At 41.4% G+C, this 19,305-nt stretch overlaps 1 protein-coding gene across 1 annotated transcript in view; it reads right to left on the reverse strand.

Moving 5' to 3' along the window:
- Nucleotides 1-15,806, reverse strand: part of LOC124279382 (inositol-tetrakisphosphate 1-kinase-like) — a 44,910-nt gene extending 29,104 nt beyond the window's left edge. Inside the window, exons 1-2 of the mRNA XM_046715201.1 lie at nt 15,613-15,806; nt 10,688-10,712 (exon numbers count right to left, since the gene is read on the reverse strand). Coding sequence (XP_046571157.1) covers nt 10,688-10,712; nt 15,613-15,689 — 102 coding nt within the window. The 5' untranslated portion in view covers nt 15,690-15,806. The remainder of the gene's footprint in view (nt 1-10,687; nt 10,713-15,612) is intronic.
- Nucleotides 15,807-19,305: the final 3,499 nt, after the last annotated feature.

Below are 19,305 nucleotides of genomic sequence, written 5' to 3' on the forward strand. Positions count from 1 at the left end.
TTTTCTCCTGACCATCATAAATGTCTGAGCTACCCGTGTAAGGTCGGAAATGTCATTTCAACAAATATTGCAGCAAACAATTCAAGCTCTTTACAGCAATACAATGTCTGAACCAATGTCTGAACCACAATGTCTGAACCACAATGTCTGAACCAATGTCTGAACCACAATGTCTGAACCACAATGTCTGAATCACAATGTCTGAACCACAATGTCTGAACCGATGTCTGAACCACAATGTCTGAACCGATGTCTGAACCACAATGTCTTGAACCACAATGTCTGAACCGATGTCTGAACCACAATGTCTGAACCGATGTCTGAACCACAATGTCTGAACCACAATGTCTGAATCACAATGTCTGAACCAGGATGTCTGAACCACAATGTCTGAACCGATGTCTGAACCACAATGTCTGAACCGATGTCTGAACCACAATGTCTGAACCGATGTCTGAACAACAATGTCTGAACCACAATGTCTGAACCACAATGTCTGAACCACAATGTCTGAACCGATGTCTGAACCACAATGTCTGAACCACAATGTCTGAACCACAATGTCTGAACCGATGTCTGAACAACAATGTCTGAATCACAATGTCTGAACCGATGTCTGAACCACAATGTCTGAACCGATGTCTGAACCACAATGTCTGAACCGATGTCTGATCCACAATGTCTGAACCACAATGTCTGAACCAATGTCTGAACCACAATGTCTGAACCGATGTCTGAACCACAATGTCTGAACCACAATGTCTGAACCGATGTCTGAACCACAATGTCTGAATCACAATGTCTGAACCGATGTCTGAACCGATGTCTGAACCACAATGTCTGAACCGATGTCTGAACCACAATGTCTGAACCGATGTCTGAACTCATCCTCAATATACTTTGCTGAACATGAGATTAGTGTTTATTTCTGAAGCAGAACTCCACAACTTGCCATTCAGATCAGAGTGGTACTGTCCTAATGCCAGTGGAGACTTTTCTTTATTTTCTTATTCATTTGACAACAATAATAGCAGTGCTCATGTCTGACCGTGACCATAGAATATTGGTAGATGAAACGTCCTCATCAGTCTAGTGATGGCTTGATGTCTTTTGATGATTTATTTATTTTCTGATAATAAGTTGAATGTTTCTGAAAAATTAGTGTAATTATCATTTCCAGAACAAAACTCCCAAACCCTAGAATATTTTCCCCACCAGAATAGTGGCAGCAACCTCATGGCCTTTGACCTTTTCTCAAGTCATTGTTTACATTTGGAAAGATGACAGGAGAGCCACTAACAGTTTGCTATAAGGTTAACCTGATTGTATGACTGGAGATAGTCTTTTTGATATCTAATTACTGGTACTGGTACAAAATTTAAGAGTAGGGCTTTTGCTGTAACGAGAAGTCCGTGGTTAAAATCAATTTAGATACTGTTGAATTTGCCTGTCAACCTGATCTATTTCACGACCTCTCTACGCCTGCGCACAGCTGTGGTGACTCTTACACACTCATGTGTACTTTGTGCTCAAATTCGATTCACGGATATTATTTTCTACATTTTGGAAAGTGTTTTGTGACCTAGTGCTTCAAAGTGTAGTGAATTCAAATTGAATCGGATTCGCTGGCATGTTCATGAAGTCTGTTGACAAAGAGCCAGATTTGTGGTGATATTTCAAAGGATGGATCAGGACACAGGGTGTACCTCTGGCATAAACACGTAAGGTAATTAATTATACTTTAATAGACTACTTCAGATCAAGCAGTGTAATGGATAAGAGGGATCATGACTAAGCTAAATAACATTTTCAACGATAGTATACATTTAGAAAAAAAATATGTTGGGCTAAACAGAACGGTTTGCAGATTCTGTAGATCTAATTGTGTTTTACTACCGCTAAATTTGAATAGTACAAATTTCAAAATATCATTTTGTTTGAATTGATAACCCAACTGTTTATTTATGTGGACGGAAGGCATTAAAATTTCTTCGGCGTTCGATGTTAATGCATCCTCCGTTACCGGATCTAGTCAGTGGCATGATATCGTTGACTTAAAGCTGATAATAAATTTAACACGGAAATTTTGTAGCAGTCTATTGCTGGATCTATTCTGACATAAAATAGAATCAACGTGAAACATATTTGTTTTTTGCTGAATTTTTATTCGGAAATCAGACTCTATGTTTTGATCTTGTTCGGACTGAATATTTGTTTCCATGCTTTCAAGTACTTTTGTATGTATAAACACCTATTGCTGTGATTTTACGCTAAGTAGTGAGTCGTGGCCCGCCATCGCTAAATCCATCTTTAAAGACATATGTAATTTCGACAGTAAAATCACCTGCTAATTTATCGATGCATCGGTAGGTTGTTTGGTGTCCGCCATGTTAGTGGGCAGACAAAAATAGTGCATCACCGTAAACCATGTATGATTGCGCACGGAAAACAGAGACCTGTATAACGTGATTATATACCTCTGAATGACTTTAATTAACCAATCACAATCCAGTGTTTACTGAAGTCATGGTAGAATTCTTGATGAATATTGCTATTGAGATGTAATTAGTGGTGACCACATGATGACACGGTATCTTGAGAAGTACAGAAGAGCATTATATCTGTCTTCACTGAACTGAAGGTATCTGATTGCAACCAAGCAAAAGTCACGCCCGAGTAGACAAACTTCTACTTTGCAGCAAAACCTGGTGGTCACACCACTCCCCAAACACTTTCTGCCTACTGTTATCTCCTTTCTAACCAGTAAAACATGGTCACACCACTCCCCAAACACTTTCTGCCTACTGTTATCTCCTTTCTAACCAGTAAAACATGGTCACACCACTCCCCAAACACTTTCTGCCTACTGTTATCTCCTTTCTAACCAGTAAAACATGGTCACACCACTCCCCAAACACTTTCTGCCTACTGTTATCTCCTTTCTAACCAGTAAAGCATGGTCACACCACTCCCCAAACACTTTCTGCCTACTGTTATCTCCTTTCTAACCAGTAAAACATGGTCACACCATTCCCCAAACACTTTCTGCCTACTGTTATCTCCTTTCCAACCAATAAAACATGCAAGTCATTGAACGAGCAGATGCCTGAAATGTGTGCGGATATGTTGTCATCCTACAACACCACATTTACCGTTGTAAGTAAGATAATACATTTCTGTAAAAGTCTGACGAACAAGGGTCATCATCAGTTACCCATCCCACCCTATCCCATCCCGTCACATCATATCACTGGATGGTTATACTGGATGTAAAATACTGGGCCAGGGCCAGTGTGGTAAGTACTGAGAACACAGGGCCACAGTGTGGCAAGTACTAAGAACACAGGGCCACAGTGTGGCAAGTACTGAGAACACAACGCGACAGTGGCAAGTGCTTTGGACACAGGGCCACAGTGTGGCAAGTACAGAGAACAGAGGGCCACAGTGTGGCAAGTACTGAGAACACAACGCGACAGTGGCAAGTACAGAGAACAGAGGGCCACAGTGTGGCAAGTACTAAGAACACAGGGCCACAGTGTGGCAAGTACAGAGAACACAACGCGACAGTGGCAAGTACTTTGGACACAGAGCCACAGTGTGGCAAGTACAGAGAACACAGGGCCACAGTGTGGCAAATACTAAGAACACAGGGCCACAGTGTGGCAAGTACTGAGAACACAACGCGACAGTGGCAAGTACTTTGGACACAGAGCCACAGTGTGGCAAGTACAGAGAACAGAGGGCCACAGTGTGGCAAGTACTGAGAACACAACGCGACAGTGGCAAGTACAGAGAACAGAGGGCCACAGTGTGGCAAGTACTAAGAACACAGGGCCACAGTGTGGCAAGTATTGAGAACACAACGCGACAGCGGCAAGTACTTTGGACACAGAGCCACAGTGTGGCAAATACTAAGAACACAGGGCTACATTGTGGCAAGTACAGAGAACACAACGCGACAGTGGCAAGTGCTAAGAACACAGGGCCACAGTGTGGCAAGTACTTTGGACACAGGGCCACAGTGTGGCAAGTACAGAGAACACAACGCGACAGTGGCAAGTACTTTGGACACAGGGCCACAGTGTGGCAAGTACTTTGGACACAGGGCCACAGTGTGGCAAGTACAGAGAACACAGGGCCACAGTGTGGCAAGTACAGAGAACACGCATGTAATCTGAGTCAGACACCAGTTGTGTGGGTAGCCTAGTTGGTAAAGCATTTGCTTGTCATGCCAAAAGACCTGGGTTCGACTTCCCACATGGGCACAATGATAGAAGCCCATTTCTGGTATCCTCAGCTGTGATATTGCTGGAATATTCCTAAAAGAGGCGTAAAACTAAACTCACCCACTCACTCTCTCAGTATGACTGTGTGTGTTAGTGAGTCTATGTGAGCAGGCCTGTCCCTGTCTGTGTGTAGGTACCTGTGTGTTTGTGAGTCTATGTGAGCAGGCCTGTCCCTGTCTGTGTGTAGGTACCTCTGTGTGTCTCTGTGTTGTTTAATGCCCCACTAAGAAATCAACTGTTTGATAATGTGAGAATGGTCCATGCTTTCTTCATCATTTGAAACAGCTTGCAAGTATATTACAACATGAGACTTTTATCTAGTGATGAATTCCTTGCCAGGATGTGGGTTGTACTAGAGGGGAAGGGAGGACTGTAAGGGGAGGAGATCGGAAGGGTGATACTCCAGCTCATCTGCAGGAAACTGATCACCACACCGGTCTCACGCTGCGATGACAGCGTACTGCTGCGACATACTGACTCATGTTTACATCATTAACAGCTGGAAGGATGACCTCGTGATTTGATTAATATGCAGCAAGTCTGGACCACTTGAGCCAGGAATGAATACTATCACTGTACCTCACATCCCAGACCAACGCTATTACTTGTTTTATAGATAATCAGGGCTGATATATAAGGATGCACCTCACATCCCAGACCAACACTATTACTTGTTTTATAGATGATCAGGGCTGATATATAAGGATGCACCTCACATCCCAGACCAACACTATTACTTGTTTTATAGATAATCAGGGCTGATATATAAGGATGCACCTCACATCCCAGACCAACACTATTACTTGTTTTATAGATGATCAGGGCTGATATATAAGGATGCACCACATCCCAGACCAACACTATTCCCTGATATATAAGGATGACCAACACTATTACTTGTTTTATAGATGATCAGGGCTGATATATAAGGATGCACCTCACATCCCAGACCAACACTATTACTTGTTTTATAGATGATCAGGGCTGATATATAAGGATGCACCTCACATCCCAGACCAACACTATAACTTGTTTTATAGATGATCAGGGCTGATATATAAGGATGCACCTCACATCCCAGACCAACACTATTACTTGTTTTATAGATGATCAGGGCTGATATATAAGGATGCACCTCACATCCCAGACCAACACTATTACTTGTTTTATAGATGATCAGGGCTGATGTATAAGGATGCACCTCAGCCTGTTTTCTGTTTCTTTGTCTGTAATGTAACAGACACATGGTGGCAACAGCTGACTCTCGACCAGACAAACGAGTGTTTTCAATCATAGGGGGGATCTCCCCTGTACCAAGTTCCCCATACAAGGGGATTTCCCCTGTACCAATTTCAGGGGTGCACCATAATACATAGGGCACCAAAGACAGCCATAATCCCTAGGGCACCAAAGACAGTCATAATCCTTAGGGCACCAAAGACAGCCATAATGCCTAGGGCACCATAGACAGCCATAATCCCTAGGGCACTATAGACAGCCATAATCCCTAGGGCACCATAGACAGCCATAATCCCTAGGGCACCATAGACAGCCATAATCCATAGGGCACCATAGACAGCCATAATCCCTAGGGCACCATAGACAGCCATAATCCATAGGGCACCAGAGACAGCCATAATCCATAGGGCACCAAAGACAGTCATAATCCATAGGGCACCAAATACAGCCATAATCCCTTGGGCACCAGAGACAGCCATAATCCATAGGGCAGCAAAGACAGCCATAATCCATAGGGCACGAAAGACAACTTTGACGAGGATGAAGCATCTTGATTGACAGAAATGACTTGACCATTATTCAAGGAATCGTCAGAGGAGGTAACTTGGACAGCGTCATATCAGCCCATTATTATGTAACCAGACAGCGGACAACATCACCGGACACAGGAAGCACCTTTAACCTTACAGCAAAACAATTTTATATCATCATTTTTTGTTTGATTTTTGTTTACGCTGCCCCAGAGCAATATTTTAGCTTTATGACAGTAGTCTCTAAATCATTGAGTCTGGACCAAACAAACCTGTGATTGACATCATGAGCATCCATCTATGCAAGTGGTATAAAATAACATGCATCAACCAAGTCATCGAGTCTGACCACCCGATCCAGCTAGTCACCCCTGACAACAAGCAATGGATGCTGAAGATCAATCTACACATGAAAGCTTTGTCTGTGAAAAGGATATTGTTTAACCTTCATAACAAACCTCTTAATTGCAGTAATAAATCGGATGTAATTACCATTTATTGTAATCAACAATTCCCTGCTTGACATTTAGTTAATAAAACAGGGACAGGAAGTTTTTAAGTCCTTCATCAACTCTCAATTTCTCTCCTTTATCGGCTGAATAAAGTCAAAGATGAAAGATGTAGCCCAAATATTGTTGTGAAACAAAGAAGTTGTCCTCAATACAGCTTCTAATATTCTTCAGGGCATGACCTTGACATTCCAGCAGTATCTATTATCAGGGAATAACAGTCTATAATCACATGGCAGATAATACTGTTCAGCTCTACCACAAGTGTTACAAGAAATGTATTGACAACATACACTTAATCCTATTATATGGGGGTGTACAGCAGGTGACCTGTGCAAAGGTTGACGTCAAGGCTGAGGAGGTGAACGCTGGGCTGGGCACAGGGAGGGCAAACATGATTAATGTCTGAGGCGACTGTGATATATAGCTCAAGTAACGACATTAACAACCGGTCGCTCTATTCAGGTATCTAATATGTACTGGGTGTTGAGGGTGGACACATTCCCTGGTATATAGGGTGGACATGTACCCTGGTATGGAGGTGGACGTGTACCCTGCTATAGAGGTAGATATGTACCTTGGTACAGAGGGTGGCCATGAACCCTGTTATAGAGGTGGAAATGTACCCAAGTACAGAGGGTGGACTTGTACCCTGGTATAGAGAGTGGACATGTACCCTGCTACAGAGGTGGAAATGTACCCTGGTAAAGAGGTGTACATGTACCCTGCTACAGAGGTGGACATGTACCCTGGTAAAGAGGTGGACATGTACCCTGGTATAGAGGGTGGACATGTACCCTGGTATAGAGGGTGGACATGTACCCTGGTATAGAGGGTGGACATGTACCCTGGTATAGAGGGTGGACATGTACCCTGGTATAGAGGGTGGACATGCATAGAGGGACATGTAACCTGGTACAGAGGGTGGACATGTAACCTGGTATAGAGGGCTGACGTACCCTGGTATAGAGGGTGGACATGTACCCTGGTACAGAGGGTGGACATGTACCCTGGTATAGAGGGTGGACATGTACCCTGGTATAGAGGGTGGACATGTACCCTGGTATAGAGGGTGGACATGTACCCTGGTACAGAGGGTGGACATGTACCCTGGTATAGAGGGTGGACATGTAACCTGGTATAGAGGGTGGACATGTACCCTGGTATAGAGGGTGGACATGTACCCTGGTATAGAGGGTGGACATGTACCCTGGTATAGAGGGTGGACATGTACCCTGGTATAGTGGTGTAGTGTTGGGAATTGGTTAAAATCTCATAATTGATGATTGGTTTATTACAACCGATCAATCATCGAAAAAAATTGGTTAGCGTCATTAATGAAATTTGTTAATGCACATAAAAATATGGAAAAAACATGTAGTTCTTTTGTTTTTGGGGCAAAATTTCACATCTTTAAAGGACGACTAGTATGTCAGGAACATAAATTTCTTGGAGTCTTTAAGATAAATTTAATCATGACTTGTAGTGCTTATGAAATGTAACAGACAAAACCAACCTTGTGAAAAATATTGTTTATGAAAAAGTGTTCCAGAATTGTTTGTGTTCGATTATGAGAAATTCTGATCGATTGCTTGGTCGTTTAGTCACTGCGACCAATCTTCGATTATTTCAATTAATCTCTATACCCTGGTATAGAGGGTGGACATGTACCCTGGTACAGAGGGTGGACATGAACCCTGGTGTAGAGGGTGGACATGTTCCTGGTGTATATAGGGTGGACATGTACCCTGGTACAGAGGGTGGACCGAATTTTGAGGACCAAAAATAGCAGTCTGTAGAAGAGAGTCGGCTTATCTATGGGTTACACTTTCGTCAACCGAGGGTGTTAGGTCAAGATGAATCCAAGGAGACAGCTGTTATCCGTTACATTCAGAGCGGAAACGCACAGTGGAGACGTTTTAGTTTGTTGCGGTCTAAATTCTAAAATATTGGCCCAATCACTACTTTTCCTTTGATAAGATGTCAATATAAACCCTCCAGCTAGAGGTACAGATCAGCGGTCAGACACACATGGTTCAGGGAACCACCATGTGGTACCTGGTGCAGATCCACCGTCAACCATTCATAACTAACAGGCCGTTCAGTCCAACAATCACCTGCTGCCATTCAAGTCCTACTAACAAATAACATGTTCTATCCATACAGCCATTCTACTGCATGGCCAGAGACTGTTTCCAGTGACTCACAGACAAGAAGAGAATATCATCCAACAGAATGTTCATATCGTACTGAAACTTATAACCATACCAACTTGAACCTGTGGCCTGCTTGTGCGGTGTGTGCCCTGTCGATACAAGCACACACACTGCATACAATGCTTGTATTCATATTCTAAAGAAATGGGATTTCAGCATGAAATAAATGGTTTCTTACCGTTGAACACCTGACAACAGTCCTGGCATGATACACCCGACTGACGTGTTAATATGTCTATGAATATGAATATCAGACAAATTCAGATTAGCAACTCATGTACTGTCTGAATCCTCTACGTTACTTCATTAGTCTCAGAGTGAGTGAGTGTGTTGGGCTTTATGCTGCTTTATTGAAAGTCCATTTTGTAGGACACAGAATGGCAGAGTGGCTTTCACACAAGTCTCTTTCAATCTGATTCTGCATGGCCAACTAACAAACCCGTCCTACCAGATGTAAGATCTACTGGTGTTTGCTTCAAACACACATTATTTGTCTGTTTACTCAGTTTTCACAATTCTAAATAACTCAATTACAGAGACTGTATTTCTGTTTCACACAGACAACTGAATGAATGGGCACTGAACCGAGGAATATAGTCCAACTTAAACAGGGGCTGAAATACCTTTCGCAGATCACCTCAAACCAGATTATAGGCCTAACAGAAACTTGATTACAGGACTCTCTGCTTGATTGCCTTGTAAACAAATCTAAGTACACACCTACATGTAAATTAATTCATCCAGCAGAATTTACAGCTGAACAAATCTGGTGTTGTATATAGAACAGCCATAAGTTATATTGTAACCTGCACCTGAGAAAATGCACACCAACCATGATCTCGAGATTCATGTTAACGCCAACACTATTTGGTGACCCATTATGCTATTTGAGTCAACACACATCCCAGGCCAGAAGTCAAGGCCAGGCTGGATATGAATCATCCTGTTATGAGGAAATTAAACCATGAATAATATGAATTGTTTCAGACAGCTTGAAGAAGGATATGTTAGATTTACTTATATTCAATTTAGCAAGAAATGTTTATATTGTTACATGTCCAGATCTAAACCAAAACTCCTTTATCATAGACAACTAACTGTTGTTCATAGGAGTGAAGAAAGTCACAAACAACTAAACAAGTGACCTAAGAATGACCTTGGCAGACCCTGAGTACACTTTGATAACATTATGTGCCAAGTGTTAATTATTGTAGCTTTGAAACGGTGTAGACACCAGGTGACCACTATAAATGACGGCAGTGTATAGTTTATATCTTAGCTCTGACCTCCATCATGCTTGAGGACACATTCTGTGACAGGTTGGTCGGACTTCCCGTCAAGTGTGCAATGTATTGTAAGGTGTCATGGCTGACTGCACTGGCTGCTGGAAACTGTTTTCACTGGATCACAGCTTCGCAACGGACAAAATTCAATATTCATGGTGTGAATAGCCTCAGAGATATGGAAAAATGATTCTTCAACATCTGCCTAAAAACTGGGGGCAATAAAATACAGCAACAGGAATTCTGAAAACACTGGATTCAAGATTTCCGGTTGGTGTGAGCAGACAATTACATTGCCTCATGCTGTGATAAAACACCATTTTTCAAACATAATCAGGACATTTCTCATTCAATCTATATGTCTCCAGGCAAATGATATTTGAATGTTAACATATCCTGGATCAAGTTAACAAGTTTGTTATTTCCACACCCCAGGGCCTAGATTTTCGAAGCTCTCTTAGCGCTAAGGCAATCATAAGTTAATGTTAATGTATTGCACTTACTACGACTAAGAGAGCTTCGAAAATCTAGGCCCTGGTTCTTAATGTTGATCTTGTACTTCTCACGTCATGCAGATGATAGGACCGACGATATGACTCATCTTGACCTGGCTTTAGGACTTACCTGCACAAGTTCAATGCCAGCTGCCCTGAAAACAAGAATAAACTTGTTAGTCAAAAAACAACAACAACTCAATCACACAGGTAATTTGGCCACACAAGGAGCTACTATCGTTCTAAATGAACATACCTGACATGAAAAATGCGGTCTACAATAAAAGAATTTAAAATGAGATGTACACAGATGTAGAAATGAGATTAGTTTCAGGTGAACACTATCTGTTGGTGACTGCGCAACATTTTACAACTTTCTATCCACTCTTTTTCTAATCAATATCATAACACAACCTGATGTAATCTATCGGTACATGAAAATTATGTTAACAGTAAGCCAGACACAGAAATCATCAAAATACAAATTGTTTTTTAACAAACTGTCCTGAACAGTCAAAAATATATTGCTGAAAAAACAAAAGATGCCACGTATGATTGATGCATTTATATTTTGAGAATATTTTTTGAATTGTTTAGCAAATATATAAAAAGTTCCATTAAATTCAGACGACATCATTGTTTCTTTTCCTTGCATTTTTACTTATTGACTTGTCCATGTGACACGGTTGTTGCCTGGCTACCCCGACATATAAGAGCCTGGTATAAAGCCTGTCCTATCTTTAACTGTAAAAACCTCCAATGCTGCAGCGAGGGAATCCTCCTGTTGTCCTGCTATCTGAGCTACTCTACATCTCACACTCCAGCAACTGGAGGAGAAAAGGTGGCTGTGTCCCAGTCAGCCAGACTTTCTGGACTTATATAATCTTCTTTCAATTAACACAATTAGGCTGACTTTACAAAACATGGTCTGGGAGTGAGGCGGACAGCACAAGACTAATCCACTCCAAACAAACAAAAAGAAAAGATAATTCTGTCAGAGACATTTTTCATATTTCACTCTGAGATGATTGTAGTAGTATTAATTACAATTAACTAGAATTACAAAATTCTTTGTTAATTTGTTGTATAACCTTCAACTAAGAAGTATTTCTGCTACATGACGGCAGACGACAGTTACAATACAGTCTACATACTTGTCCCAGAGTCTAGTCATATCCTGTTTGATCCAGAGCTGTATACTGTCCACATACTAAACTACTGAAAATAATCCAAGAGCAAGGCTCTGTTAGAATATCTATTTGACTCCCCAAGTATTGGCACAGATTGACATTTGTTCAGCACTTACTAAGTCACCCATCTTGCGACAGATACAATACAATAAGAGCTCCAGATGTGTTTGGTCTGAACATGTACTAAACTGAATACGGTTCCAAATTCTAAAAGAGGAAATATGCTTCGTACATTTCTTGCTTCATCAGGAACGTTGTTATAACTTCTAAAAGAAAATACAACCCATTTCTCTCAACCAACATTTGCAACATGTTCAACACAATAAATCTGATTCCATTACTGTTACTACGGATTATATGGATAGTTTTCTGTTCAACCATTTAATAATCCAGTGTTTCCGCTGACTTAATTATTTATCGGACACTGTGCCTGGCGACCTAAAATTTTACCGGTCATGAATGAAATTTGCCGGTCATATCCTATTACCATACTGTAAGTACTCATTTTAAAGTTATTTTAAGCCTGGGTATTTCCAAAGCATAACAGTTTTTGTGACCATGAAAGCCCAGCCAAGACTGTCATTTTGCTTACCCATGATGTTTTTATTTTAATACATGATTCTTTACCGGACACGGTGTCTTGCTGGCTTTCAATTTACCGGTCCCCAACAAATTTTACCGGCGATTTTAAGGTATATACCGGAGAACGGAAACACTGTAATCGTTCTTTAAGTATTGCCATAAAAAAACAGAAGAATAATTAATTGCGGGAGCTTTTGTTCATGACTTGTTTCTTCTCCGTAACATGGCACAGTGTTGTGGGAACATACCAACATAATGGGTGGGACAGCGCTCAACATCAGCACAAGTTATGAGAAACATACATATAAACTGTGATTTGATCAAGGTTTGGGTACAATCATGTAAATCCTCTACAACAGCTGGCAACATCTGTTAGTCGGGACAATCATAAACTATGCCTTGCTTCTCTGTCAGCTGGAGTTATCTCCTCCTTACTTGTTTGCAACCGAACACATTGTTCACAAAGATAGTAAAATGTATTTCTTTTATTTATACCTATTTTTTTTACATAGGGAAGGTTGATAAATGATATACTCTCCTGTGATAAGAGTGAGTGAGTGAGTGAGTGATTATGGTTTTAGTAACTTTTACTCTGCGTTAAGAAATATTCCAAAAATATCGCAGGGGTACACCAGAAATGTGCTTCACACATTGTACCCAAGTGAGGAATCGAACCTGGGTCTTCAGCGTGAAGAGCGGACACTCTAACCACTAGGCTAAACCCCACCCACCCATTCTACAACTTATATACTCTCCTGTCATAATACTGATATACTGTCATGTGACATAACAGATACATTATCCTGTGGTATAACTGATACACTGTCCTGTGATATACCATTAACTGATATACCATGTGATACCACTGATATATATTACTCTGTGATTAAACTAATCTGTTGTTCTGTTATATAAAGAACATATCAATCTATCATATAACTGACCTACTGTCCTGTGACATAACTAACATATGATATAATTGATTTACTGTCCAAGAGAGATTTAACAAATTTCAACAGGACCACCATGCCCACATCCTCGCAGCCACCATATATCTTAATAGCATCGAGACCGCCTCCGTGGTGTAGTGGTTAGAGCGTCTTCCCGGAGAGCGGAAGGTCGCGGGTTCGATCCCCGACCGCGTCATACCAAAAGACGTTAAAATATGGTACTTGTTGGTCCCTGCCTGGCGCTCGGCATTAATGGGTACAACAAGGACTGGTCGGCTCGGGAGTCAGTATAATCAGTCTGAGTGGGGTATTCATGCTTCACTGCGGCATGGTATCTCAGTGGGCTAGCACTATAAAACCAGCTGTCTGGGCTAGTACAAGCAGCCACACATACACATACACACACATGCACGTCGTCATATGAGCGAAATATTCTCAAGCACGACCCAATTTCCCCTCACCTGAATAGCATCCCATCATCTGTCACAGCAGTCTAATTACTGCAACAGATGCATTCAGCCAGTCACATTATCAATATGTTTACGCTGCTATTATTCCCCAGTTTATCAGGACAAGTGTACACTATTATCTTCCATACACAGGGCACACCTTCAGTTGGAATCAGTGGCATTCAGTGGCATGACATGAGGTAACAAAACAGGTATTCATCCAGGACTCCAGACTTAGTTCCCTTGGAAGCAAATTGGGATAAATGAAAGACAAGCCACCTTGACCAAACCATCACATTATACATCTTAACATTAACTGATAATTGTCATTACAATTTCCGACTTTTGTCTTGAGATTTGATGCCAACTTAAGGCTGAATATAGACACTGAGCTGGTTGAGATAAAACTATGAGGTACCACATTTCCCAGTTTCGAAAGGTTGAACAACTATTTGGGTACATATCACATATGACAAAATGAATCAGTTGGTTTCTGAATAACACATCACATCTGCCAAATTCCTGTGATGGGACTCAAACTGAGGACCTTCTGATCTGAGGTCGGACACATTGCCCAGATAACCAAAGCAGTGAACCTCTGTGTAAAGATGCCAGCTGTGGGATGACTCTACTAGAACTGGCAATGTAAAGATGCCATCTGTGGGATGACTCTACTAGAACTGGCAATGTAAAGATGCCATCTGTGGGATGACTCCACTAGAACTGGCAATGTAAAGATGCCATCTGTGGGATGACTCTACTAGAACTGGCAATGTAAAGATGCCATCTGTGGGATGACTCTACTAGAACTGGCAATGTAAAGATGCCATCTGTGGGATGACTCTACTAGAACTGCCCCGAGTCTAAATGTCTTAAACTTCAGTTTACATTTAGACCAGTCCAATATCTCAGACCTTCATTACTGGAGCAGAGCCCTTAGTTTGTGCCCTTCTCTCACAAGAAAGGATGGCTTAGTTTAGTAAATATTAAAATTCATATCATCAGAATCAGTGTAACTGATCCAGAGTTTATTTGTAACCTGTTTACATCTAATATTTCAAACTGTTGCTCTTCCACATGGTCCTTCATTGTGGTGACTACTGGAGGTAATACAAGGTAGATTCAGCTTACTTTAAATGTCCTGGTAACACTACAATATTTTCAACAACAAGTGTGGTGACTGCATGGTCTAATGTCATGATATTTATGAGATCAGATCAAACCTTATAAAATTACAATCTACCATGGCTGGTTACAGTTAATGAATGGTTGGCCAAACACAACCCACACTGCCCCAAACAACACAAACACTATTGTTTAAGTTTATTACAGTAGGCTGGCATTAGTTCTTAGGAAGCTCGTGAAGTTTGCAACACACATATTTTTAAGATCTGCGAAGAAATGCCAAAGAATGAAAGTAGGCTAGTACTATTCCAAAGTGTAGAATAATAGAATAAGTGAATCAAACATTACCTATACTATTGAACTTCTTAAAGATTATCAAATCTGTTTCTTAATGTTCACACAAGCCATGTTACGTCCATGTATACAAACTTAATACATGTACATGCACAAATGTATTTGCATTTTTCTGGACTGTTACGATTGTGAAATGTTAGTGTTCACGTGCTGGTCGCCAAGTCCGTGACGCGCACTATCCTTGACGCCCTGGCTCGGGCACCCAAACGGTTGGGGCATTCGCCAGGGAGCGTATCACCAGTAACTTAGATAATAAAATGACTGATCAAAGTGAGCGCGCGGGTTAATATCAGTGGCTGTGACTGGTTTCAGCTGGGCTGACTGATATTGTACGAGTCTGTGTGACTAGCGGAAGTTGTCCAACTGACCTACATCGAAATGTTTACCATGTTCATGTGAGGTTACCTGAAATCTAGCTCGTGTTCGGGCAAATTCAGCTTCTTTGTCTTCTTCTCACTAAACCAGTAGCCTAACCGCTTCATGTTTGGTGAGTTGTCAAGTCCGCGAATGCAGTGAGAGTGTCACGAGATCTCGTACCGGCAAACCCCTCCTACCGTCCATAGCATACTCGACATCCTGTTGGCATAAACATACTTCACCGAGATAGATCGTAAATAGTACTTGGGCTACGACATATTACTATCCATATTTGGATTGCACACGGTACTCTGTTGAAACTGCGCCGATATGCGCGCTATAAATATCAGTAAGTTATACATTATCCGTTATCACCAAGTCTATCTGATATCATAGTATGGGTCTCTTTGACGTATTTATGAAGTATTTTAGTAAGCATACGAATAACAGCAGCATTTTATTTTGCACGCAGAACGTTTCTCAACCATATTGTTGTATAATGCATTACTGTAAATGAATTTCACGTACGCATGAAGGTTGTTAGTAGATCGTTTCCAAAAGGTGAGACCTAATGGGTCATGTTTCCTGTCGAGGAAAATCATCCGGCGAAATACAGGGCAGGTGTAGAGGGAATTTACGTGGAGTGGATGAGTGGGGTTTTCACTACCCGGGTGATGTGAAAGTGGGGAGGGGGCACCGGGAAGGGTTTCACATTGTATTCATCGAACCCGGCCTGTTGCTTGAGGGGCAAACGCTTTAACAAACGAGGGTTTGCGAAGACAGTATTGTTATGTATGTTCTATAGGGGGACACAGGGGAACGTCTAACCACGTACAGGCTAAAATATTATATATCATAAGTTACATTTAGGATTACACTTTCTCAGTAAATTACAGATTCTGGTACGTTTTTGGTTGAGTCCCATCCGGGATTTGAACCCCGACTGTCAGGGTGGTGCGGGGGCTGAGTGGGTTAGAGCGATGACTTTGTGCCTCACTCTGACATTGATAAAGATAATCCCTGAAATACGGATTACATACTAGTACTCGATGTCCTTGTTGATGTTTTACATGGTGATTAAATAACATGGTGCCCCTCAATGTCAAACGAGGAAAAAGATTTCTGAAAATGAAGGGTGCTTACATTTTTCACACGGTAGTTCAAATATATAAACAAGAGCTAGCTCCGAAAGTCTGACTGTGATCACACGTTAATATGAACAAGATGAATGTGATCACACGTTAATATGAACAAGATGAATGTGTATATATACGTGCACGGTTAAGTTGATGGTTGCATTGCTATCACTGAGTAACGTGTTGTAGTACGTTAACTCATCAACATGAATGTTCATCACGTGTTGTAGTACGTTATCATGACTTCCACATATACAGGCTTGGTATATGGTATAGTTCAACAGGGGGGTTGGGGGTAGCCTAGTGGTTAAGGCGTTCCCTCGTCACGCCGAAGACCTGAGTTCGATTCCCCACATGGGTACAATGTGTTAAGCCCATTTCTGGTGTCCCCCGCCGTGATATTGCTGGAATATTGCTAAAAGCTGCGTAAAACCAAACTCACTCACTCACTCAACAGGGGAGCCCGTCTATGTCGTCTTCATATGTGTACGGCGTACACCGTGCCACTGAGCTAAGAGACCGTTCATAATTTACGGCTAGGGGAGTGATGATGATTTTTTATTTTTATGGAGACGCATGTACAATGTGAATGACCCCCCTAAAATTTATGTACAAAGTAAGTGACCCCCCCGCCCCCTGTCTGTCACGTACAAAAACAATGACAACCCTCTCCACACACACCACTTCCCATAATGTTTTCGCATATTTTTAAATATATATTTATGTATAAAATTGATGCGCGCGCGCGCACGCACGCACGCACGCACACACACACACACACACACACACACTACCTTCCCAGTACAAAATGGGTAACCCCCTTACAATTATCAAACCCCACACCACCCACATCCACCCATACATTATGAACGGACATAAGTAAGTCAGGAATCGTAAATGTCAGGAAATGATAATTGTTTTCGGAATTAGTGTTGCTATCCATTACACACTAGCAAGTGAATTCATCACGATGACATATTATAATGTCCAGCTGAATGCTTATACGGTTAATTATTCTGTACCAAGAATCTTAATTTCACTTACCATGTAAACAGTAATGAATTATTTACATCCTATACATAGAATATCTTAGCCCTACGAACCTGGTTTTTTTACCTTTAATTGTTTATATCCAGTGATTATTTGGTTCTTCTTTATTACATTCATGCATCGAATTGTCATGGTTCATGATGTGTAATGTGGCCTGTCCCCTGAGTGTTATAGACAAATAATAAATGTTGTGGGTGTCCAGATCTGTGGTCCCTCAGTTTAGTCACGCAGGATATGTCGCAATTCTTCTGTAGCGGTAGGTTAGCAGGTGGGTGTGGTCGAGCACAACGATTCGTGCCATCCCACTAGCGTTTTATTGGGAACGTGGAGATTTTAGGCATGGCAGCACGCTGGTAAACGTTGTTGGTTGCGAGGGTGTTCTGTACAATTCGGACTGTGTGTCGTCTGGCGTACATCATGCTGATACAGAACATCACTTGGCAGCTGTTGTAGAAATGGTGGGAAAATGTAGCGTACTTAAAACATGAATATTGACACTGAACACGTTTCTCTGTCTGTACTTTGATGACACTGTAAACTAAACAACTCACGTACTCATGTGTGAGAAGGCTTACATGTTCTGATATAATGCCAAATGACTTTTTGTAATCGTGTTTTTATTTTTCTGATAATCCGTACATATATTTATGTGGAGAACATATGGAATCTCGAAATTTAATGAAAATATCAACTTTAAATTAATCCTCTTAGCGAAGATCAATTTCACTTAGGCTGCCCTTATTGATATCTATTCCTCCGCCACGCCGCTAAAGTCAATGACAGCGATCCTAAACCCAAGTGACGCCACCAGAATAGTGTGTGCTATGGAAAATAGTTTAAATGACTAAGGATAGCTACACACATGCCTGTAATCGATTTCCTTTTCCTGCGCGTTTCGCTACCACTCAGCTTTTCTCGGCCGGTTCCGTACAAGTTCTCGATAAACGCGAGACTGGTACAGGAGAAAGTATCCGTGCGTGCAAGAGATAAGCTTCATATGGAAATACTATGCGTATTAGTTTTGCTGACACCAGCCATTTGGATCAGTTCCCTTGGTTTCGGTATACCTAGGATAGCGTTATACAGTGGTGCAGTTGTATACACCTTAATACATTCACGGTGATTTCGAAATATGATGGCGAACTTCAAACCTTAAATTACATTCTGGTGAACACTTGGATGTTGTCTGATATTCCATACGTGTTCGTCAAATACGCAGATGTTTCATGTTTATTATGTATTTCAATTTGTTCACATCTATATTTCACCTGTGAAACCAACACCATCTCCTATGTTGAACTGGCTTGAACTCGAAATGCCATGTGTTACTCTAGGAGATATAATTATTACAATTGTCACTCACTATTTCGTTTTGTCAGCTAAACTTTGCATTGCATATGTGATGTTCATCAGACACACATACACACACTCTCTCTCACACTCGTCGCTTATTCAGATCTAGTTCATATAAATAAACTCGTATTCCAGCGGTATAGTGCAAAGTCGTCTAGTTATATGCTGGACTAATTCAGATCCAGCCAACACTCACACTGCC

This window comes from Haliotis rubra, unplaced genomic scaffold, assembly GCF_003918875.1.
Source record: "Haliotis rubra isolate DU_JTF1 unplaced genomic scaffold, ASM391887v1 Scf25, whole genome shotgun sequence".
Taxonomy (NCBI): domain Eukaryota; kingdom Metazoa; phylum Mollusca; class Gastropoda; order Lepetellida; family Haliotidae; genus Haliotis; species Haliotis rubra.